At 33.1% G+C, this 24204-nt stretch overlaps 4 protein-coding genes across 10 annotated transcripts; 2 read left to right on the forward strand and 2 right to left on the reverse strand.

Moving 5' to 3' along the window:
* Window positions 1-1694: 1694 nt before the first annotated feature.
* Window positions 1695-7379, reverse strand: LOC120283999 (protein NARROW LEAF 1). Of its 3 annotated transcripts, none has more exons than XM_039290827.1 (7): window positions 6974-7379; window positions 6827-6884; window positions 4503-5070; window positions 4269-4412; window positions 3606-3846; window positions 2780-3280; window positions 1695-2676 (listed from the first exon to the last, which is right to left on the reverse strand). In XM_039290827.1, the coding sequence occupies exons 3-7, from the start codon at window positions 4989-4991 to the stop codon at window positions 2264-2266; spliced, it is 1788 nt and encodes a 595-aa protein (XP_039146761.1). In that variant the 5' UTR covers window positions 4992-5070; window positions 6827-6884; window positions 6974-7379; the 3' UTR covers window positions 1695-2263. The 3 variants fall into 3 exon arrangements, with proteins under 3 accessions (XP_039146761.1, XP_039146760.1, XP_039146762.1); XM_039290826.1 differs by having other exon boundaries at window positions 4503-5090; XM_039290828.1 differs by lacking the exons at window positions 6827-6884; window positions 6974-7379 and adding an exon at window positions 6525-6807 and having other exon boundaries at window positions 4503-5069.
* A 3521-nt stretch (window positions 7380-10900) lies between these two features.
* Window positions 10901-12943, reverse strand: LOC120250696 (B2 protein-like). Of its 4 annotated transcripts, XM_039259530.1 has the most exons (5): window positions 12824-12937; window positions 12480-12555; window positions 11484-11819; window positions 11164-11280; window positions 10901-11057 (listed from the first exon to the last, which is right to left on the reverse strand). In XM_039259530.1, the coding sequence occupies exons 3-5, from the start codon at window positions 11766-11768 to the stop codon at window positions 10932-10934; spliced, it is 528 nt and encodes a 175-aa protein (XP_039115464.1). In that variant the 5' UTR covers window positions 11769-11819; window positions 12480-12555; window positions 12824-12937; the 3' UTR covers window positions 10901-10931. The 4 variants fall into 4 exon arrangements, with proteins under 4 accessions (XP_039115464.1, XP_039115465.1, XP_039115463.1 ...); XM_039259531.1 differs by lacking the exon at window positions 12480-12555 and having other exon boundaries at window positions 11484-11812; window positions 12824-12943; XM_039259529.1 differs by lacking the exon at window positions 12480-12555.
* A 2345-nt stretch (window positions 12944-15288) lies between these two features.
* On the forward strand, window positions 15289-18646 carry LOC120283612 (pentatricopeptide repeat-containing protein At2g35130). The gene is made up of 8 exons (XM_039290318.1): window positions 15289-15420; window positions 15505-15668; window positions 16336-16568; window positions 16829-17078; window positions 17202-17347; window positions 17414-17619; window positions 17708-17832; window positions 17940-18646. The coding sequence occupies exons 1-8, from the start codon at window positions 15413-15415 to the stop codon at window positions 18521-18523; spliced, it is 1716 nt and encodes a 571-aa protein (XP_039146252.1). The 5' UTR covers window positions 15289-15412; the 3' UTR covers window positions 18524-18646.
* Window positions 18647-22406: 3760 nt separating this feature from the next.
* Window positions 22407-24131, forward strand: LOC120250009 (glycine cleavage system H protein 2, mitochondrial-like). Of its 2 annotated transcripts, XM_039258739.1 has the most exons (5): window positions 22407-22536; window positions 23171-23259; window positions 23439-23609; window positions 23795-23852; window positions 23936-24131. In XM_039258739.1, exons 1-5 carry the CDS (start codon window positions 22458-22460, stop codon window positions 23968-23970), a joined length of 432 nt encoding a protein of 143 aa, XP_039114673.1. In that variant the 5' UTR covers window positions 22407-22457; the 3' UTR covers window positions 23971-24131. The 2 variants fall into 2 exon arrangements, with proteins under 2 accessions (XP_039114673.1, XP_039114672.1); XM_039258738.1 differs by having other exon boundaries at window positions 23795-24131.
* The last annotated feature ends 73 nt before the right edge of the window (window positions 24132-24204 follow it).

Genomic DNA, 24204 nt, shown 5'->3' on the forward strand with positions numbered 1-24204 from the left:
TTAATTTATAAAAAAAGAATTCTAAAAATAAAAGTAGGTTAAGGTGCTCATTTGTTTGATTCATAGAAATGATACTTTTATATGAAATAAAATAAAAAAAATGTACATTTTTCTTAATTGTGTTCACAAATAAACCATTAAAAATATTTAAAATAAATAGATTTATTTTCTAATTGTTTTTTTAATAGATGACAACAAACAATCTTTACTTTTATTATGACATGCATAAATGTGAAGCATAATTACAAATTCACCATACATCTATATTTTTACTGTATGTAAGTTTTGGGTTTCAATTTTGAGTTTTCTTTTAAATTAGCATCTTATGTAAGGGTTTCAATATTAATAGGTTAAACTGCTATAGTCTATAGGTCTAATTTTCTCATATTTTTCTCTCCAAAACAAATACGGCAAATACGGATTAAAAGAAACAAATCATAGCTAAAATAGAAGCAGGAGAAACTCTGAAATACAGAGGAAATATGGAAGTTGACTTCCTCCTAAACAGCTTGAAGTGCTATAAATCATTCTTATTCCCAACATTGGCCCACTTACTTGCAAACACAAACTGCAAGTGCTCTTACAAAGTTCAGTGGATTCACATCCCTCATCATTTTACAAATATTATATATAAACTTAATGAAAAATTTAACCTTATTCTAACAACTTCCACCTCTCAATCACCTAATCCTGAAAGTGACTTTTCCTCTTATTTCTCCTCCTCTATAAAGTAATGCATGTCTTTAATCTAAACAATAAAATCCATCTTTTAAGTGCCTGAACTTTAGGCTTTAGACAATGAATTCCAAGAATTGATGCTAAGATTTGCACACTTTAAATTTTTTTTTCTTAAAAACAAACATTATTTAATTTAGCACTTTAAGGATGGATTCCAATCCTAAAGTCCACTATTTGTAATAAATTATCAGTGTATAAAAGTCTTCAAGAACAACCATCATTCATGCTTAGCCAATACATATCAATATAGGTTTCAATCTTTTATGTTTCATTTATTTATTTGATAATGATCTATATCTGAATCTATCTATCCATTTAATTAGTGTGATTGAATTAATTAAGTTCTAGTTACTGAAAAATGATAAGAATTACTGCAAAATAAGGATGAAAAGATTCAGAAATTTCAATGTCTGGTCCAATCTTTGAAGCTGATTGATGAGACATTTGCCAAATGATGTGCGGTTTATGTACGTCTCGTGTCTTGTTTTGGTCGGACGTTGTTAATAACCATTGACAATTCTAACATTCATCAAGGACTCAAAAGTTTAGAGATTAATTAAAATTTAATATTTGTTTCTTTTATTGTAAATTTGTAATCCCTCTTATTATATATATATATATATATATTCCAAGTTCAATGAGAAGAGAAAGATAATTTTTTAAAGAATGTTTTTTAATTGGTTTCTGACTATATTTTACTGGGTATAAAATCAAATATGGTATTACATATATGCATAGTTTACCAGGTGAAAAATTAATATTTGATCAAACCTGTGCAGACATGTGAATGCAAATAATAATTTTTATAGGGGTATAAACGCATAAGATTAAGAAAATAGACATCAAGACATAACAACACAGCAGAAGATTCAAGCATATCTGCAAATTTTCCTTTAGCTGCAACATCAACATGTCATACCATGTCAAATTGATGAGTCACACCATTTTATAGACAATTGCATTATGAAGGTTCTGATAATCAAAGAAAAATCATTCACACTGATGACTTCGACATAATCATGACCCGACACATTTCGTATGAACAAGACATAAGAGAGTATTTCATAATGCATGAAGAAAACAGCAGCTCGAATGATATATTTCATCTCGAAGAGGAAGTGATTCCTGAGCTCGAGCTAAATGTTTTTTCTTATACTCAAGACGTGACGTACAAATGGAGCTTGAGCTCGAGGATTGAGTAAATTATATCCTAATATCGGCTTTCGGTACTTTAAGTGCTAAGGAAATGCCATAACTTGAGACACAGAAAACTGTAAGAACATTGGCTTGTTGGATGACTGACCTGTGCATTGCCACCGCCGCACAAAACCATTTTATTGCTGCAATGTGGCAGTAGAGAGGATTAATCATGCGCCGAACCCAGTTGACTCTAGATTCGTCGTTGATTCTATATAGGCCATTGTGCAGAAAAAAGTAGTTGCCCTCTTACAGTGACATAAATTTATTCTACAGAGCTCAACTTGCCGGCAAGCTGATGCATGATTGATAATGGTGTGAATCCTGTTCATTTTGGAGAACCATTGCTGAATGTGGGTTCTGTGCGCTGTCGTTTAGGTTCTCGATCCCCCAACTGCAAAGAAAAACAAAGGTCTTCATCTGAGGAGTTCCTTAGTGCAGAGAGAGACTTCAGTTCAGAATTATCATCATGGTTTCGGTGAAGCGGGGATTGGATGAAGCTTGGAATGAACTGGTGCTCTTCCACATTGTTTGTGGCCACCAAATTATCAACATGAAATTCAGCATGCGTAAAAGGAGGAATCAATCCAGAACCTGAAGCATCATCAACCGGTAATTGTTGAATCTTAAGACCGAGAGATTCATATGCTTCTTCAGGCTTTTCTTTCGGCAGAGTTGGGGATGACTCGCCAACTGTAGAATCAACTCCTGCTGAAGCAATTCTTTGCTCCTGCAAAGCTTCTTTATTCATGAAATTTCAATCAAGTAAAATTGAGTTAGATTTTGTCACTGAGATTGGGTATCTGTTTCTGTTTGTCATAGAGGTATCACAAAAAGTACAAACCTTCAAGTCCAGCACTAGTTGTTATGAGATCAAGTTCCAAAAGATCAAGAAGTCGACCCAGATCAACTCCGCTTGTCCAATTTTCGGGTCCATGGCCACTTTTAAGCTTCAACCTTCCGCGGTTAGCTGTTCCTCCCCATATGATTCCAATCGGCTGTGGTTTTTCCCCGTCTTGTCCAGTCAAGATGATAAGGCTCCCGCTATCACCTTCCAAATCAAATGTCTGCTGGCTCTCACCCACGACCAGAAAATCAGTGAAAAAACATATCCCCTTCTCATCATTATATTCAAGAGCATACGCCATAACTGTCCCCGTTGTCTTGCCAGAGCTCCTTCCAACCTTCACTACCTGCCTCCCGATGAGGCTGTTGATGGGAGACTGCAAGTCTATGAGCTTGACATCTCCAATCTCACCAACCCCCATCACCAAAGTGGTAACATTTGATATGTCAAAGTCATCAGCAAACGGAATGAACGCTCCATCCGCTCGCACAAAAGTCTCTGCAGGTTTTTTCAAAGGTAAGGAGTATGTTCGGGGATTAGAACATTGCTCAATAAAACATAAGAAAATACAAATAATGGAAAAAACTAGCAAATTAACAGTGAAATTAAATTTGAATATAAATAATGATTAACAAATCAATTTGAAGAAGACTGCCGCTTAATAAAATCATTGGAAATTCTGACCAAAATTAATCAACACCTTGTTACTTGGAAACTATAGCAGTAAACTGAAAAGAGATTGATAAAGTTTGCACAAGGATAATAAAATAGACGTTTGATTTGACAATATAAGTTCTTAAGCTGTTTACAAGAGCTTTGGTACCTGGGTTTGTTCCGGCAAATATCCCATACCAAAGATCATCAGTAATAAAGGATGTTGCCCTCTCAACAGCGCCGAGATAGACTCCAGGACCAAGGTTAGGTGGTAAAGGATGAAACATCTTTTGGTTTGGATAATCCAAATCAACTGCCACATGTCTGTTTGTCAGAAAACCAACTTGTTTGTTGCCTGATCGGCTTTTCACAATGGCACCCAATGTTCCATACGTCTCAAGACTTGCAACCTGACATCAGAAAATAAATCATAACACGCCGAGATCCAAACAAGTTCAGAGCCAATGGTTGACAAACTTTTAATGGGGGACCAACAAATACATATATTTATTGGTAAAGAAGTTCATAAAGGGATTCCACCACCTCAATCCTAAGTGACATCAAATTTAGCTTAATAGTAGAGACTGTAGAGCACTAAAAGTATAACATAAAATAAAAGACATCAAACCAGCCCTGCCTAAACACATGATACAAACTCTAATATTTAAAACTCCAGTTTGAATGTGGAACTAGTGCTTCCCTCTTTATAAGTTAAAAATGATTGTCTCCACTCCATGACTCAACTCTTTTCCTTATGAGTTGCCAACACGCAATTCCTATAAGTAATGTGGTGTAAGAAATTGAGTAAGTGGGCAGATATACAAACAAGTACCTGAGAACCAGAACCAATGCACGGATCACTTCCACGCAAGCCGTCCACAAGCTCATTGTACAGTTGTTCCTTTGGGGTTGGTGCAGGTGCCCCATAATAGGAGAACTCCACAACATCTACATCACACCACACACCCCCCGGTCCCTAATCAAGAGATAGTAAGGAGAAAATTAGTACTCAAGATAGCTGCTATTTGTATGGTACACCCCCAGAATAAAAAATGAAGAACCCTGCCTCAAGAGCAGATGGCAGGCACTGAATGTTGCTAAGCCATTGTCTGTGCACTTTCCGAGCAACAAAAACGAGAATTGCTGGTATCTTGGTTAATTCACCCTTCTGAATACGAAAGCCTATAGCAGTACCAAGACTATAACGCCGTAGGATCTTGCTGTGAAACGCTCTGATAGTCATCAAGTCAAGCAATGTGGTAGCCCGTTGCCCAGTTGGTAGCCGATCAAGATGTCCTGGTAGGACACCTTTCTGAAGGTTACCAAAGTAATTTGCTCGGCCTTCAGCAGCACCATGCAATAGAGTTGAGTTAGGCCATGAAAAATATGCAGCATTGCTTTCAGAGTGCTGACCGCCTGAAGTGAATGGTTGTAAGGACGGACTTGAAGAAGGAAGATTTGAGTGATTGCATATGGTTCTCTCCATATCCAATGCTGATTCCTCTGATTGGGTTGATCCTGAGCAATTCCCTCGATTGTCTGACTGTCTCATCATTATATTATTCAATAGGACTACATCCAACTAATTGCAAAGAACTTGCAATATTCATGCCTGTCATTCAAGAAACAAAACCTGAAAACAAAGGGCCCAATCCTGCCATTAGTTTGCAAAATAGTCAGTAATTACGTGAAACAGTAGAAGAAAATTTTCCACAGGTAGGTTTTCAATGACATTAATGAACAAGGACAAGATAAAAATTTGAGGGATTTACAATATTATAAAAAAGGAAAAGATACTTTAACCAAGTGAATAATTGTCAGGTTCTACCAATGTTCATACCAAAAAATAATTAAATAACTTCTGTTTCTAGTGTGAAATCACAGGTTTAATTCTATAAGCTAGAAAACATGAACATTGCTTTGCTTAATTCTATAAGTTGGAAAACATGAACATTGCTTTGCTAGAAAACAAACAACAAAATGTAAGCAATTCAATCAGTTCTTAGCGGACGTAACAAATATCATTTCTTGTTGTGTTGAGATGAAAGAGATTCACACACACATGTAAAAGTACTTATTAATGTCACATAGCTAAAAGACAAAAGAGAAGACACCAAAACTTCTGCTGAAACAAGTTAATGAGTAAAAATGCATATGGACAATTATATACAAGATGCTCCAAAAAATCTGGACCATAAAAAAAGCGCACGCAAGGACACAAACATCACCAATGCCATACTTTTTTTTGGCTTTTCTGATACATGTTACAAGATAGCAGTATTTCGGAGATCGAACAGCTAAAAGGGGACAATTCAGGTATCAGGATCTGCAACTAATTTCAAATTTAAACAATACAAACAAATGAAGCGAGTATAGATTACAGACATAAAGCTTTTGAACCCTTTTGCTGTACAGAAAAGGACTTAAGCTACTGAAAGAAACAAAGCGAAGCAAGGTACAAGGTAACATCAACACTAGGCCCTCATCATGAGAAGAAGCCCAATGGCTAAGAAGATTTGCGGCTTTTGATGATAGTATTATGGAATAAAGATGATAGATAACATCATTACATCTTTTTCAAAGAGAAATTAAAGTAACAGCAGTGATAAATGAAAAGTAAGTGCTATTGTGATCTAGCAAGAGAGTCCCTTTTTCTCATGAGCATGGAACAATAAACAAAAACAAAAAGGTTGAAATCTAAGTTGGAAACTATTCAAACTTTAATCAAAAAAGAAAACATTAAACTAAAATAATGAATGCAAGAGAGAAAGAAATGAAAATAATCAACAAATAAAAAGCAGCATGCCGATGAAGGAAATTACTACTATTTCCCCTCCACACCAAGAATTTTAAATGCATGGCAATTTTATGTATACTCATTAAGAATAGGATGATTATAAACTGGCATTAAAACTCATAAAAAGGGACTTCGGAACAACTTGACCTGCTAGTTGATGATTTTGTGAAGATAAAATGCAAGCTAATTATAACTACAAACAAAAAAAGATTTGACAATAATAAATAAAAAAAAACCCAAAAACTAAACCACAAACAACTTATGTAAAAATCAAGGAAGCACAAAGCAAACCTTGGTGAAATCTAATCTAGCATATCTTCAGGTTCACCAGACAGACGGGGGAAAGAGGCAGCAGAGCAAACTAAAAATCAAGGAAAGAAATCCAAAATCCAATCTTTCTCACTTTTCCAACTACAATGCAAGAGGGAAAAAATAGACAAATCACCCCAGGACCAACTATCAGCAAAACAAGCAATCCAAAAACCAAAAGAGGGCACCACCTTGTAATTGATCCCAGCAACATAAACTCCGGAAGCAATAAAAAACAAACTCAAAATCCACAAAGCAACAAGAAGGAAAAGAAAAGAGAAGACCTGAGTGGCAAAAGAAATGCTGTATAGACCTCAGCTGAACACAATCAAATCAACATATCTGCACAAAAGAAAGCCACCATGACTTGATACATAAAAAACAAAAAGATGAAAAAGAATACAACAAGAGGAGGATGAGGAGGAGCTCACCAGCAAAAAGAGAGAGGAAAAGAAAAAAAAAACATGGTCTTCAAGGAGGGAGAGTGGTCTAAGGCCTTTCTCAGTGGGAGAGAAGACTCCAAAGATGCAATCTTTGCAAGGGGGTGGGGGCTTGGGGGATCTTGGCCACTAGGTGGATGGCTGCAGGAATCTTACTGTAGAGGAGCAACAGCAGCAGCCAGGCTGCAGAGCTGAAGAAAATGGAAAATGAAAATGGAAAATGGAAACTTGAGGGGGACCTTTGAACACCAATGAGCAAAAACCAGATGCGCTAGTAGGAAAAAGGCAGGAGCTTTTTCTCTTTTCCCAGTTTTCATTTCCCACCATTTCCCAAATTCTCATTTTTCAATGAAAACCAATAAAGCAGAGATCACTTTTGGAATAAAGAAAAAGAAAAATTGTGGATGAAACTTAATCTGATTTAATTGGGAATTTATTGGGGAGAGGCTTAATCAAAGTAGTGACTTGTCCTTTTGATTTTTCTAAACTTGTGGATGATAATATTAATATAGAGAGAGATATTAGAGCTAATTATGAGGTTTTAGTGATAAATTAAGATGAAATGATGTTTTGTTCTGTAGTGTAATAATTTTGTGATGGTCAAATAAGGCTATTTTTGTCGTATTCATGGTTAAAGTGCAAGTTGGTGAGATTATGTTGTCAACATGATGGCAAGTGCTTTTCATGGGGGAGGGGGAAAACACATAAGAAATAATAAATGATTTAATTTATTATTTGGTAATTAATAAAAAAAAATTGTTTTGATGAATAGAAGGCAAAATAACAAATATATGCATCCAAAGAGAAAGAAGATAAGAGTCCCACCAAATAAGGTGGAGTGATCTATACCTGCAATGACCTCTAATTGTATAATAGCCAGTGTCTCATCTTCTTGTTTTTTTTATTTTTAAAAAATAAAAAATAAAATAAAATTATATCAATGATATTTAATAAATTATTTATATATATACATAGTAGGTAAATGTTCAATAGCTGGAAAGATGATGCAATTTTATTTTGTGCGAGTGTGCTGTCAGGGAGTGCAGGCTATGCACGCTTACAGAGGGGGATCACAAAAAGGGGGCCCAGATGTGAAAGGAAAGAGAAAGAGAAAGAAGAATCCATTGAAACAAAGATTATATTCTAATTAGAAGTGGCCACTAAGTGGCACTGCTCCCTAAAAGCATCACAGTTTAATGGAATAATTCACTACACCAGTTTAAGAGGAAAGAAATGAAGAGGAATCATCATTGTAACATAATCATAGAAGTAACAGTAACAACCCATAATTCTGATTAATGTTTTGATCATCTGAGAGTATAAAAGTTGTGGTTCAAACACTGGAATTTAAAACCAAGACAGGATAAGCATGATGATGCATAGCAACAGAAAATATACTTACAAAAAAGTTACCTAGAAGTTCTGTTGAAATACAGGACAGACTTCAACCATACATGTATAACCTACAACCTAAAGAAAAAAAAAACCAAAAAAGTAGTGAGAAATAGCAGGATCCTGTAGATCATTCATTCCCAAAAAGAGCCTTCTCAACTTGATGCAAAATGATAGCAGAAACATATAATCACGTAAACAAAGTCTTCATGCACATTATGATACTTTGTAGTGATTAGTTCAGGTTAGGATTCATTTTAACCTGAAGAAAATCCTCAGAGTCAATTTTGCTTGAGTTGGTTTTGCTTGAGGCTTCACCCACAGATGGGTCTCCGTCACCTTTGCTTGTAGTGATTAGCTTTTCTTCACGCATTGAAGAATCCTTATCGACAACCACATTGATGGTATCTTCTACCTTGGCTTTCTGCCCTTCAGCATTCCTTTGATCAACATCATTGGAAATATTTCCATATTTTGCATCAGGCTGTATGAGTAAATTTCCATGGTTCGATACACAGGATTCTCGTTCCTCTTCTCTGCCATTCACATTTCCAGACTCTTCCTTACAACACTCATCATAGATTTTGACAGATACTCTTTCTGCACCCAAGTCAGAGAATGTCATCATATTCCTGTCATCAACTTCATTAGTCTTCTGAGCTTCACATTTCCTGTGAACAAGCACAATTGAGCTCTCATCAGCAAGCATATTGAATTTCTCCTCGGTCTTCTCTCCCAAATTAAGCTTTGTGGATGTCCAAGGAGAAATATTAGCTTCCATTGAGAGTATCTTCACAGTATCGTCTGACTTGACTAAATCCTTCTTATCAGTTCTGCCAGCATCACAGAGATCCCTCAACTCACAAGCAATTTTTCTTGCTTTACCAAAAGCTAAGCTACCTTGATTAGATTCAGGATATGACATTTCATTCCTATTTTCTACATAACTTGTTCCGGATGAATCACCAGCCTGCATACCACTATCTTGCCTGTCAATCTCCAAGATCTCAAACTCACCTGCACTTTGAGTTAATCTATTTGAAAGTCTATTTTCTTTCAAAAATGGCTGCTGCTCTTCATCAAAGGATGGCCTTACCAATCTCCTCCTTTTATGCTTTCCCTTGTCACTAGAATTATCACAAGTAGTTTTGGTCTCGTGCTCCACCTTGCAAGTTTCACTCCTTCGCTTAAAATTAAAAAATGGAACATCAGTATTATCTTTAGTAAATGCCACATTATCTGATTCCAACTCAGCAGCAAATGCACTGTCACTAGTTTCCATCTGAAGAACACACTCCAATTGTTTGTAACCATGCTGCCGAAATGATTGCTTAGCTCCTTTCTTCTTGTTCCATTGATTTCTCCTTTGAGACAAAAGTTTCGCTAGTTGATCAAGTGTAACACTATTGTCTATCAGGTGTGCCCTGCCTTGCCTGTCTTGTGACGGATTCCAGGACAAGCGAGAAAAAACACTGGTCTTTCTAAAGGTATCTGAATTGAAAGGTTTTGCATAACTCGAACAATACTTATTACCTGGCACTGGATTAGAAGGCCTCGATTTGTTGTAATCTCTTTCATAATCATTGTTTTCAAGAAAGTAGGACGAATAACCATACTCCATATCCGAAGTCTCCGCTATTGGGCTGCTTGACAAACTTGGATGTTCCATACTCCTAGGCAATCTTTCATCTATTGATAAAGGAATATAGTCAGAAGGTGTGAACTGCCTTTGCCAATGCTCTCTAGAAAAATCCTCTGGCTGGGTTGCAAAAGGATAGTCATGAAGCTTGCTTGGACTGAGCACCAAACCTGGCATTTCTTCAGCTTTGGTCCCAAACAAACCTGGCGCTGTGAGATGGTTCTGAGAGGCGGTCGAATTAAAGCGCACAGGAAAGGGTGTATTATTATGGTCTTGGACGTTAGAATTATCTAATGAACTCATTCGATCTAGAATGGTTCTAGAGGGCTCATAAACTGAGGATAGACCTTCATGGGTTCTATGGCTATTAGAGAAATTCAGAGGCAGATAATCATTAGAAGGCAAGTGATCCCTGAAGGGCTCATAAACTAGTTTCGGCAGATTATCACTAATTACCCTACCGGAGAGATCTACATTGGGGTAATCATTGTAAGGGAAGTTAGTGCCCTCTAACCTTTGCTTTGATGAAGAAGAGGGGCTTCTAAAATAAGGGCCTGGGGCAACTGGAGAAGATCTTACATGAGAAGCAAGTTCATGAGGAACAGAATGACCAGAGGAAACTACAGTAGTAGAAGATTGTTTACCCACAGAAGCAGGAACATCATAGAAATCATGATGATGGAATTGGCTAACAGGAAAGCTTCTACCAAGAACACCATCAATATGAGTAGCTGTGTGAGTAAAATTTGGAAGTTCCCCCTCAGAAGCACATTGGACTGATGGGTGAAATCTATGTTCATGTTTAACAACAGCCATTTGATCTTCTGAAGCTGGAGGATGTTCATAGTACATTGGCCTGGCATTATGACCATATGAAGAGCCGTTTCCAAAAGAATGTGAAGCATCAGCTGCAGTATATTATGTATCAAGCAATGCGTCTTTTCCAATAGACTTGGTCTTAACAACACTAGATTTACTAATCAAATTCTGTGGTTCCCCTACATTAATCTTTTTTAAACTGAACAACCCAAGTAGCCTCATAACCTACAGCACAGAGAAACAGACATGATGACATTCGTTAGTTAATTGAAAGTAGAATATTGATTGTGCCACAGATTCATAAAAGGCTGAAACTTGAAAGGACAAAGACCTGTTTCAATGAAAGACCAAAGTGGAACTTGTTTAGTGTGTAGTAGTTCTCACGTATACAGTCGCCGAATTCACTTTCACATAGTGGTTTGCATGCCCAAATTCTCTTGAAAATAATCTGAATGTAAATGACATAAAGAAGAATAGGGGTTATATGGAAAATGACTACTTGCACAAGAAGTCATCAACATGCAAACCCAAACATATTATAACTTTGACATCTAACTACCTCTGGTACATCAAACTTAAAACAAGTAAATTTAACCACCATTATCCACCATATGTTTTCAAGAAGACTAAGACAAGTCAACAAAATTATACCTGAGCAGGGAACAGCATCCCTGATGAGCGAAATGCATTAGGAATTATATTCATCGCACCATCAGAAGTTGCTTCAAACACCCCATAAAGCTTTCTTTCCTCATGTTCAAACAGAAATAGTAGCATGCCAGCTTTAACTTCACTCACAAATTTTGCCTGTGACTGTGGAAGACCAAAAACACCACGCTTGAGACATTCCTTCTTTGTTGCACGGTTGGACATGAAAATTGCACCAGTGAGCGTAGAATCACATTCATAGGGATTCTTTTCCATATCATGCTCCATGAAGGTCCTTGTGTAAGTGTTATCTTGAGCAAGAGATCAAATGCCTGAAAACTATGTGCAAGACTCAGGTGGAAATCTTGCAACTATACAACAACAGATAAAATTTAGCATGCAATGACACATCACTAACATAGTGCATAGGTTACCAAGACCTGCATGTGTGCTCCTTATTTCACAACATATACAGGCACATTCTGAAGAAACACAAATCAGCAGGTACGCAAAGTCCATCTCACAGTAAAGTAAGCAAGGATCTCTAAGAATAAAATGAATTATAAAGAAATAAAAGACAGCTACAAGTAAATAAATTTCAGTGAATGATCCCCAGGCATGCAATGGGGAAACTTCAGACACAAATTCAAAATAAACATCATAAAGGCAAACTAAAGCAGTTGCAAGATATCATCCTTCAGTTTTCAATAAGGGTTACTTCTCATGCGTCAAGACAAGATGAAAAAGAAACACAAATGACTTAAACTAAAGAAACTCTCTAGCATAAATGGTTTGAAATATCCTCTGTTCAACATCTATCAATTAAATCAAACCATCTTGTTGTGAAACTACCACACATAACATGAATGCAGCAAATGCAATGATACCATAAAAACAAACATCCACAAATTTCATGTGGATTTAATCTGCTCCCTTTCATCAAAACATACATATCATACTAAATAAATCGCAACAGATAAAAAGAGGCTGAAAACACACGCCCGATTAACATCAGTCATCGATGCTAAAGACATTGACACCGCCATTGATCCACACTATCAACCACTGAAACAAGCTACATCAACAACAAACCACATTAACAAAAATCAAACAAAACCTACAAAGAAACACAAAAAAATACGAACAATAACGATCCGAATCAAACCCTAACACAACAAAACACAAGCAAAACCTCACAGATCTACCCGAAAACCCATCTTCTCCCCTCCAGTCATACAACAACCAATCAAAACCCCTAGATGAGTTTTTTGAACCAAAAAACAGCGATTACAGAGCAAAACATCCGCAAAACAACATCAAAAAAGGAAAAAATAGATGAATACCTAGCGGAGAAGCTCCGCGATGGATCGATTCATCCAATTTTCAATCTTTTTCTCCAGTTTTTCGATTTTCGGGACAAGTTCCACAGAACCGAGAGAGAAACAGAGAGATATGGAAGGCGGCCGTTTCGAGGCACTCGCGTGTGTATATATATATATATATATATGAGAAAAGCGAAGCGGCTACATGACGCATTTATGGAAATTTACTAAAATATCCCTGTGACGATTTCCTTTTATTTTCAAATTATTTCTTGCATATCAACCCTTGTCAAAGATTGCAATTTTTTCTTGCGTATCTTTTCAACATTCTATTGACTTTGTATTATTATTTAATGTTCATACTGATACTGGCTAACATGCATTAAATTTTATTAAATAACGACGCTAATAATTTTTAAAAAATTTTATTTTCAAAACTTTTTAATATTTTTTCATGATAAAAAATAAAATATTAAACATTCTTCTTTATCTCGGTTTTCAAATTCAATATTTTTTTTAATGAAAACGATAAGGCATGATAAAATTCCACTGGATTATACCCCTGCACAGATCTTTAACGATAAACTCTACGCATTACAAATTGAGAGGCTTAAACTTAAAGACTTTTTCAATAGCAAGGCACAATAGAAACAATTAGCCTATATTCGAAATGTTAAAAATAACAAAATTGTCAGGTCAAAATATGTTAATATGAAAGAAATAACATATTAACATCCTTCTTTATCCCGATTTCAAATTCAGTGTTTTTTTTTAATGAAAACAATAAGACACTGATAAAACCACTGGGACTATACCCCTGCACAAACCTCTGACAATAAACTCTACGGATTACAAATTGAGATCTTAAGATTTTCAATCGCAAGGCACAATGAGAATAGTTGGACTATATCCTATTGTCAAAAATAACAAAATGGACAAATCACTATTTATGTGTGATCCAGAACTTGAACACTCAGTCTCTCACGTAACATTTTTAAACTTTGACCGCTAGTTGTATTATTATTGGGTTCAAACTAGAAAATTAACATAGTTTTTCTTCCATGTCACTAGTAAAATTACTAAGATTATATTTATTTTTTAAATAAAAACATATGTTTAAATGAATTCTTATAAAAAATTAATTTGATAAAAAAAAATTATATAAACTAACCAACTCTATTAGTGTTAGTAGGCGAGGTTTTGCTTTCGTTGAAACTGATATTTATGTGTTAAAATTGGAATAATGAGGATGTACAATATTTTCAACAGAATAATGAAATATATTTTCCATGACCATTCCATGTATATATGTACTATATCTCATTTATTGACTATTGAATTTATATAAAGTCATTAAGTAAAATCCGAACTTACATTCAAGTTGGGGTAGTAACCAGTGAACCTCTTTTATTTCTCTCCTTTGATTGGGCTAGTTATCTAGAGGGAAAGATAGAAATCCTAGTGTTTCCAAAAATTAAATTAATTTATTAAAATAAAGGTGAAATATAACTAATTATAATTTAAATTTAATTTGTTGTTATCTGTCTGGAAAGCATAATTGACATCAAATAAAACAATAAAGTATGTCGAGTGAGAATAATAATAATTATTATTTTTTTTCTTAATTTGGAAGCTGTCATCCACTCAAATCCCTTACTATACTTACTAAGATAGTTATGCTTTAAAAAAAAAAATAGATAATATCCGTGATTTTGGGAGAAGAAATCCTTCGAAACTATCACATTTTAATGGTCCCATTATTTATTTATATATTTATTTATGTTGACAAAATTGATAAGCATCACATTCACACCTAAATTCTCAAATAAAAATTTGGAAGAGATTCAGACTCTTGATCTTTCGCATGATAATTAATAGCACTATTATTTTATGTACAGTGATGGTGATTAATAATTTTAATTTTTTTAATAAAATAAATAAATTATATTAAAATTATACACAAGTTAGTTGATACCTCAACTTATTTGTGTCATTATTTTGTATAAGGATCAACCTATTCTTTTAATAAATACGTGTACATCCTAAAAAAAAAATAATGACACGGTTCCAATAGATTAAGAGGTTATAGATAATAGTTTTAATTTTGGATTAAAAAATATTTATAAAATAATTTAGTTGTGAAATTTACTTTTTAAAAAAAAATTATTATAGGATTTGTATAGGTCCAAATAAAAATTAGTTAAGAACTAGTTTAACGGTAACTACATGTGGTTGTAATTGAGAGACATCGAATTTGAATCTCTAAAATTACAATTCATGTTTAGGGTCACATGTGGGAGTTATGTGTGAGAATTATCTTTTATTATTTACTCCAGGGTTATTGCACAGTGGAGTTATCTCCAGGAGATCAGTCAGCTTGTTAATTTTGTAAAAAAAATAAAAAAATAAAAAAATCAGTTGATATTTTTTTTATGCTAATAAATCCAAAATAATTTGGATATTCCCTCCAATGCCACCCACTTCTCAATCCTTAGCGGGAAGCGTGAGGTCCATATCCAAGTCTCTCCACTATCCAAGCAGCCATTGCCGCAGAGTGCCAAAGCTCTCCGTCTCACCGGAGCATCAGCAACTGTTCAACAAGAGCAACCCATGTCCTTGTAATGCTTCTCTTCTTGAAAATTTAGTATTTGGTTTGTAGTTTGGTATAGTTTGTTTGTTGATTCATTTCATTTGGTTTGTAGGTTGATGAGCGAGGCTGCATTGCATTGTTGTTTGTCTAAAACGAGCATATTAAAGAAGAGTGGCAAGTATTCTTCTGATGGTAAGGGAAATCAGGAAAGCGTTTATCTTGATAAACATGGGAAATGGAGGACCTTTGATAAGAAGAAGCTTTCCAGGAAAAAGGGTAAATTTGTTCTACCATATGTGTGTTTTTTTTTTTTTTGTGAATTCTTGCTGTGAATATCATACTCTTTATATTTGGATGTTGGTGTGTTCATCCTTTTGATGCAGGACTCTGTGTAGTCTGCAATTGGTTTATCTAGTGTATTTTGTTGCCAAAATTTACTGAAATTGATAAAATTTTAGGGGATAAAGGTTACAAAGAATTGTAAGAGAGACTTGATTGGAATCTAGCAATAGAATAATGATGAGTGGAAAAGATGGAGAAGAGTAAATGGAAGAAGCATATCATGTTGATCCAACAAACTTCTAAAGTTAATGTACTCCTTGTTATTGGATGTTAGTGTTGGTCCTACTGATTTTTTAGTGTGTTAGATATCTTATTCTTTACATTTCGGATGTTCATGTGTTTATCCTTATTGCATATTGTTGAAATCATGTTCATCTATTTGATGTTGGTTTCTTAAGTAGCATTCTGGGTGCAGTGCTGTTTGAGGCACAGATTTTCACAAGAGAGGTGAAGATATAAAGAACATATTTTGTTGTAAAACTTCATGGCAATTGATAAAAAAGAATGAATCAAATGGTTCATATAGAGATTGGACTTGCTCGATTTAGTTTTTAGCTATTACGAAATCAGTTTGTTATTGTTTTGCTCCATTTACATGTAGGTGGTTCTTTGAGAGGAAGGGGATGGAAATATGGGTCTGGATTTGTGGATGGAATATTTCCAGTTCTTAGTCCTGAGGCTCAGCAGATACTGAAGTTTGTAACGAGGGAAGTGGATGGTAACAAAGTTTGTGGTTTACTTGATACACTGCCTCCTAGCCACTCCTTGTGGGATGATCTCATTGATGTGTCTGTTCAACTCCGTCTTAGCAAGCGATGGGACCCGATAATTTCAGTAAGAATTCATCAAAACACTTCTTTATATGCATGTATATCTTTCATCAATTTTTCTTTGGGTGTTTACAAACAATCACTTTTACTGCATATACGCATATATAAGCCTCTTTTATGCACTTCTCTGTGATAAATGCTTCATGTGTGGCGAGTCTAAATGGGCTAAATTTTTTTTCACTATTTTCTTACAGTTGATCTCTTAATTTTCAACTAATTGTTGAAGATACCGGATAGCTCTAACATTTTAGTAGTGCTTTTCAGGTTTGTGAATGGATGTTGCATAAAAGTTCATTCCGTCCTGATGTAATGTGCTACAATTTGCTCATTGACGCATTTGGCCAGAAATTACAGCACAAGAAGGCAGAATTAATTTATTTGCAGCTTTTAGAATCACATTGTGTGCCAACAGAAGATACATATGCTATTCTTTTGAAGGCTTACTGTGCATCTGGATTGCTGGAGAAGGCTGAGGCTGTGTTCAGTGAAATGCAGAAGAATGGCATCTCTTCAGGTCTCTTGAGAAATCAGTCGAAATTAACATCTTTTATCTGAATTTCATTTGATGATCTATTGAATCTATTCATTTCAACTTTAAATATTGAATTCATGCAGAAAACACATCCATGTTGCTCAGGTGTGGTTGTTTATAATGCTTATATCGACGGATTACTGAAAGCGAGAAAACCACAGAAGGCGCTGGAAATATTTCAAAGGATGAAAAACAGCAGATGCAAACCATCTACTGACACATATACAATGATCATCAATTTATATGGGAAGGTAAGCCTTTATTTAATTTTGTACAATTGCATTGAAAGTGAGATTCATTAAGACCTTTTCTGACAGGCAAACCAATCATTTATGGCTCTAAAAAATTTTCATGAAATGAGAACTGAAAAATGCAAGCCGAACATTTGCACTTACACTGCCCTGATTAATGCTTTCGCAAGGGAAGGACTTTGCGAAAAGGCCGAAGAAGTCTTTGAACAACTGCAAGAGGCTGGTTATGAACCTGATGTGTATGCATACAATGCACTCATGGAAGCATACAGGCAATTAATTATTCATGCTGTGATTCTCTAGTACATTGTTTTGCAAACTTGAAGCGATTAATGACACTCAACTCGTGAAATGTGGCAGCCGTGCAGGTTTTCCTTACGGTTCTTCGGAAATATTCTCCTTAATGCAGCATATGGGATGTGAACCAGACAGAGCTTCTTATAACATTTTAGTCGATGCATATGGTAGAGCTGGTCTCCATGAAGGTAAGTAGTATTGAAAACAAGCAAATTAGAAACAACATCATGATCAATTTTGTGAATCATGTTCCTCAATTGATGGCATTCACATAAGCCAAAACACTTGTTTACAGATGCAGAAGCTGTGTTCGAAGAACTAAAGCGACAAGGAATGGCACCAACAATGAAATCTCACATGCTACTCCTATCAGCCTATTCAAAAACCGGCAACATCTCAAAGTGTGAAGATATAATGAACCAGATGCACAAGTCAGGCATCAAACCAGACACTTTCGCGCTGAACTCAATGCTTAATGCTTATGGAAAAACCGGGCAATTTGAGAAAATGGAAGAGGTCTTAAGGACAATGGAGAATGGTTCATATGAATTAGATATCAGTACTTACAACATACTGATTAACATCTATGGAAAAGCAGGATATCTGAGTAGAATGGAAGAGCTTTTTAAATCTATTCCTGATAAAAATTTGAAAGCTGATGTTGTGACATGGACTTCAAGAATTGGTGCATACTCTAGAAAAAAGCAGTATCAGAAATGCTTGGAAATATTTGAAGAAATGGTTGATGCTGCATGTTATCCAGATGGAGGAACTGCCAAAATGCTTCTCTCTGCTTGTTCCAATGAGGAACAGATTGAACAAGTTACTACTATTATCAGAACAATGCACAAGGATGCCAAGACTCTGTTCAATATCTAGGTTTTTTTTTTTCACTTGCTAGTCGTTCTCTGGAACATTGTGTTTCAACTGTCATTTTAATAATGTATATTTTGTTGTTTTTTTTTTAATTTGGGCATCAATACCATCTCCTCATTAACTTTATTTGCCTTCTCAGATGATTTTAATTTGTAAGGATGAGTTATTAAAAATCTCAAAAGCTATAAAAAGTTTTTTTTTAGCTGATAATCACTTGGCATACCAGATCTCTTATTTTTGATGTAAGGGAGTGTTTTGGTTGGATGTAATTGAAAATGCAGTGGATTTGTATTTATAAATCTTTAGGGGAGATGTTTGGTTCGCATGTAATCTTTCGGATTACGGGAATCAAAGTAGTATCTGGATAGATTACCAGTGTTTGGCATCTTGTAGCATCGGTAATGTTGACTGATAATGTGAGATTACGAAATAGTGAAATATTACCAAAATAAGATGATAATGTGATTACTGCACAAAAATAGGTGTCAAATCCAGGATTACCAATTTGGTGGTAATGTGTAATGTTTTGTTTTTCCAATTATGCCCTCACTCATTTAATTCAATTCCTTCTTACACTCTCTAATTTTTATTTTCCCTTATTATTTTTTTATATTATAATTTAATTATTTATTTATCTAAATACTCTAAATTAAGTTTTGTGAATTTTTATATGTAGAGGTATTTTGGTAAATAAAAAGATATTTTAAAAATTTGTACAAAAAATAATTTTTGATATTATAATTTAATTAATTAATTATGTAAATACTTTAAATTAAGTTTTTCAAATTTTTATACGTAGGGGGTATTTTGGTAAATACACATGTATTTAAAAAATTGTAAAACATAATTTTTAATATCATAATTTAATTATTTATTTATCTAAATACTTTAAATTATGTTTTTCAAAATTTTATACGTAGGGTGTATTTTGGTAAATACAAAGGTACTTTAAAAATTTATGGAAAAAATAATTTTTGATATTATAATTTAATTATTTATTTATTTATCCAAATACTTTAAATTATGTTTTTCAAAAATTTTTATACATAGGGAGTATTTTTGGTAAATACAAAAGGTATTTTTAAAAAAATTATTAAAAATAAATTTTTGATATTATAATTTAATTATTTATTTATCTAAATACTTTAAATTAAGTTTTTTTCAAATTTTTCATATGTAGGCGTATTTTGGTAAATACAAAGGTATTTTTAAAAATTGTAAAAAAATAAATTTTGATATTATTAATTATTTATTTATTTATCTAAATACTTTTAAAATTATGTTTTTCAAAAATTTTTATACGTAGAGGTATTTTTAGTAAATACAAAGTTATTTTAAAAATGTGAAAAATAATTTTTAATATTATAATTTAATTATTTATTTATCTAAATAATTTAAATTATATTTTTTTAAAAATTTTATATGTAAGGGTATTTTGGTAAATTTGATATATTACTGAGGTGATTACCATGACTAACCAAACACTGGTATTGAAGATTACCAGAGAATATAAATTTTCAACCAAACATAGTAATTTCACATTACTGCAACATTCCTGGGACGTATAACATTCTCGATCACATTACCGCGGTAATCTCATTACTGGTAGTAATACGTTGATCACTGTGAACCAAACGCCCCCTTAGAGTCAAATCAAGTGTTTGGTTAGATATATTTGTAATGTTAAATCACAAAATTTTGTGTTTGAGTGTAAAAGGGATTTATAAATTTAAATTTTATTAAATAATTAATATAATATAATATATTAATTATATATTATATTATCAATATTAATTACACTATAATTATATTTTATTTAATATTTTATAAAATATAATCGTGGTGTAATTAATTTTATAAATATAATTAATATATACTTAGTTTATTATGATAAAATATAATATATTAATTATTTATTAAAATAATTAATATAATATAAAATAATATATCAATTATATACTATATTACTAATATTAATTACACTATAATTATATTTTATTTAATATTTTATAAAATATAATTATGATATAATTAATATTATGAGTAATTAATATAATTAATATATACTTAATTTATAGTATAATTAATATATTAATTATTTATTAAAACAATTAATATAATATAATATATGAATTATATATTATATTATTAATATTAATTACACTATAATCGCATTTTATTTAATATTTTATAAAATATAATTATAGTGTAATTAACATAATTAATATATATTTAATTTATTATAATAAAATATAATATATTAATTATTTAATAAATAATTATTATATCAATTATATATTATGTTACTAATATTAATTATACTATAATTATATTTTTATTTTAATATTTTATAAAATATAATTATAATGTAATTAATATAATTAGTATATTAATTACTGGATGGGATTCACTGGATGAGATTTTGAAATTTGATCATTTTAGCTGAATTCCATAATCCCATGATTTTTGAATTTGAAAATATAATAGAGATTCAATTTCATTGAAACAAACAAATAATTTCTCAAATCCAAAAATTTTCAAATACAGATATTTTTAAATTCGGACAAATAAATAGTCCAAGGTGCTTATGTTTTTCATGAGAAAGATGGGTTTAAATTTTAGCTCTAACGAATTGGAGTAATAAATGAGTTTGTGTTTTTGTTGAAATGACCTTTGAGAGAGTCTTGACTTGGTATATTGCTTGTGACATTACTTATTATGTTAGCTTAACGTTAAATCCATAGGCTTAACCAGACAACGAAAATGAGATTTCGCAAATAGTTTAATGATTATGTGTGTATTTTACCCAAAAAAAAAAAAGAAAAAGAAAAAAGCACCAGCTTTAAATTGATTTATAATGAAATACCAACTCCCGGGTTACACGTATGGTTTGGACTTTGGAGGGTGGTTTTGAACATTATAACTCAATAATGTTGAAAGGAAGTGGTTTTGAATATTATTAAGTAATAAACAATTCATTTTAATTTCCCAATGAATTGAGTATCAAGTACTAGCAAGTTGCACCAATATAACTTGTTATTTATTCCCAAATGGGATTACCTTTAATCCACCACTAACAACATGACACATGTCCCTTCCCGTTTGATATTCTTCAAACACCCGCTATCAAACGACAAATAATTAAAAATAAATATGAATTTACAACAATCATCATAAATACGAATTTCAAACACCCGCTATCAAACGGCAAATATTGTGAATTTCCCACATTCTTCAACCCTCCAATTTTTTTATTATTTAAATTTAATTATATATATATTAAAAATATTAATATAAATAAATAATTCTTGATATTTTTATTTTTATAAAATCAACCAAACTTAGTTAAAAATAAAATAAGTAAGTAAAAAAATGCATGAGTTATAATGATTTAACAACCTCCTAAATATTCATTATATGGGGCAAGTTAACACACAGAACAATGTAATCGTGGAAGAATGAATAACACTGTTTTTTTCACATCAAATGTATATTAAAAATCAGTTGAGAGTAAATAAACAAGTAAATAAATAATATTTTACATTACTAAAATCCAATAAATAATGTGCACATAATATTACTACAATACCGCGAACAGGGGCTTTGAACCCTCGCTTGTCTGGCAATGCATTACCATTTTACTTTACAAGTGGTGCCTACTTTTTTTTGTTAATTAAAAAAAATAAATAAAAATCTAATTTTAATTAATATTAATTAAACCAGTTTATAAAAAAAAGAATTAACTAAACATCAAACACAAAGGCCCATTGCTTACCAAATACCAACCGAGGTTTGGTGCTTTGGTGGGGCTCATTCTGTTTGTTTGTGGATCCGACGTGGCATCGTACTAAAAATAAAATACACAATGAAAACACGAAGGCCCTGAGAACAAAAGAAGAGCTCGTAGGAAAAGCGGCGCAAAAGGAAGCTTTTGATCATGGCTTCAAGGCTACTTTGGGCTTCCAGAGCCGCCTCTTACTTGCGGATCTCGCCCTTTCACCGGGGTTTCTCTTCCGGTTAAACCTCATTCCTTCTTCATCTTCCATAAAAATTCAAGCTTTTCTTGTTTTTCTTTTTGATCCAATATGCTTCCTCTTGTTGTGTATCCCCCTCTTCTTCTTTTGAGCTAAAGATTTGATCTTTTTATTGTTTTGCTTTTCGATATGATTCCTTGATCTGTTGTCTTTTGGCATTAGTTTTATGTTGAAAGATAGCTACTTGTTTGGAGTATCTATGTTTTGTTGTAATGGTGTTTTAGATCTAGGATTGCTGATTTGTTTTTTTTTTTTTTCATTTTTTCTATTGAGAAAACAGAAAGAGTAGGGTTGGATTTCTTGTTTTGATCTTTCTCTTTGTGAGTTCTTTTAGTCATGCTTAAAAAGTCCAAGTTTTTGAGGGATTTAGAATTATGTGACTGTTCAGACATGCTAAATACATAGAAATGTATGTGTTGTTGGTCCTGTTTCTGAGTGTCAATTTTCTTCTTAAATAATTTTTAAAGGTATATTTGTGATGGAATTAATGCTGATCCTGTGATTTATCTCATCTGTAGTTCTAATGTCCATTAAGTTTCATACATTATTTTTTTGCATGTTTACCTCAAAGTTACAAAATTTATTAATTATAACACTTCTGTTTCATTGTTTGAAGTTGTCAAGGATCTGAAATATGCTGACACACATGAATGGGCAAAGATTGATGGAACTTCTGCCACCATTGGAATAACAGACCATGCACAAGTATGATTTTGTTTTGATCAATAATTTGTAGTGATAGTGCAATGACCACATAAGTCTTCTTCAATGTTCTTCTCTGTTTATGTACTTTTCATTGTGGTTGTAGTATAAACTTCAATGCATTTGCTGATAATCATGTATTTCTCTAGAGTGAAACAATGCTATGTTATTTTGATTATCAGGACCATTTAGGTGATGTTGTATATGTGGAATTACCTGCTGTTGGAGTTGCAGTTGAACAAGGGAAATGTTTCGGTGCAGTTGAGAGTGTTAAGGCAACTAGTGACATTAACTCTCCCGTCTCAGGCGAAGTCGTTGAAGTTAACACCGACCTGGATGGTTCTCCTGGTTTGGTGAGTATATATACATGATGTTTATATACAAAAGTTCGCATAACATAATGCATATGTTTCTCTGTTTATTTTATGACCTGAATTTTCAGTTATTATCATGTTCTTGATTTGGCCTTTATCTTTCATGCTCTGTGATTTTAAATTTACTCAGCTGAAACGAGTAATTTCCATATAACTTCATTCAGGTTAATGGAAGTCCATATGATAAAGGATGGATTATGAAGGTCCAGATGAAGAACCCAGGTGAATTGAATAACTTGATGGACTCTGAGCAATATGTGAAATTCTGTGAGGAAGAAGATGCTAAGCATTGAAAAATTATGCAGATGATGTTGAGGGAATTGTTCGGTTAAGAGTTTAATCACTTTTCCGGTTAAGCTTGGGCATAATAACAAGTACCTTCTGGTATTATCAGCTTTTATTTTACAATTAAACAGTGTTGTGCTTCTTTCAGGGATATTGTTTAATTTCTTTCAAAGGAGGCCTTTCGCTTCCGTTTGTTATTCGAATGTGTTGGGCTCATGAGTATGTTGTTTCTTCTTCTTAATGATGAAATCTCTGTTTGCGAAACAATTCGAATATAAAGTACATTTAC

Source organism: Dioscorea cayenensis, chromosome 19 (genome assembly GCF_009730915.1).
Source record: "Dioscorea cayenensis subsp. rotundata cultivar TDr96_F1 chromosome 19, TDr96_F1_v2_PseudoChromosome.rev07_lg8_w22 25.fasta, whole genome shotgun sequence".
Classification (NCBI taxonomy): Eukaryota; Viridiplantae; Streptophyta; class Magnoliopsida; order Dioscoreales; family Dioscoreaceae; genus Dioscorea; species Dioscorea cayenensis.

Excerpts from the sequence above, each read along its gene's own strand:
- LOC120283999 (XM_039290827.1), bottom strand. The coding sequence starts at position 4,991 with ATGATGAGACAGTCAGACAATCGAGGGAATTGCTCAGGATCAACCCAA. Across the intron at positions 3,281-3,605 it reads ATTTGCCGGAACAAACCCAG|AGACTTTTGTGCGAGCGGAT; the intron begins GTACCAAAGCTC and ends AAAAACCTGCAG. Across the intron at positions 2,677-2,779 it reads AACTAGTGCTGGACTTGAAG|AAGCTTTGCAGGAGCAAAGA; the intron begins GTTTGTACTTTT and ends TCATGAATAAAG.
- LOC120250696 (XM_039259531.1), bottom strand. The coding sequence starts at position 11,768 with ATGGAGCATGATATGGAAAAGAATCCCTATGAATGTGATTCTACGCTC. Across the intron at positions 11,281-11,483 it reads GGATGCTGTTCCCTGCTCAG|ATTATTTTCAAGAGAATTTG; the intron begins GTATAATTTTGT and ends ATTTACATTCAG. Across the intron at positions 11,058-11,163 it reads TTGGTCTTTCATTGAAACAG|GTTATGAGGCTACTTGGGTT; the intron begins GTCTTTGTCCTT and ends TCTGTGCTGTAG.
- LOC120283612 (XM_039290318.1), top strand. Across the intron at positions 15,669-16,335 it reads GAAGCTTTCCAGGAAAAAGG|GTGGTTCTTTGAGAGGAAGG; the intron begins GTAAATTTGTTC and ends ATTTACATGTAG. Across the intron at positions 16,569-16,828 it reads GATGGGACCCGATAATTTCA|GTTTGTGAATGGATGTTGCA; the intron begins GTAAGAATTCAT and ends AGTGCTTTTCAG.
- LOC120250009 (XM_039258738.1), top strand. The coding sequence starts at position 22,458 with ATGGCTTCAAGGCTACTTTGGGCTTCCAGAGCCGCCTCTTACTTGCGG. Across the intron at positions 22,537-23,170 it reads TCACCGGGGTTTCTCTTCCG|TTGTCAAGGATCTGAAATAT; the intron begins GTTAAACCTCAT and ends CATTGTTTGAAG. Across the intron at positions 23,260-23,438 it reads GAATAACAGACCATGCACAA|GACCATTTAGGTGATGTTGT; the intron begins GTATGATTTTGT and ends TTTGATTATCAG.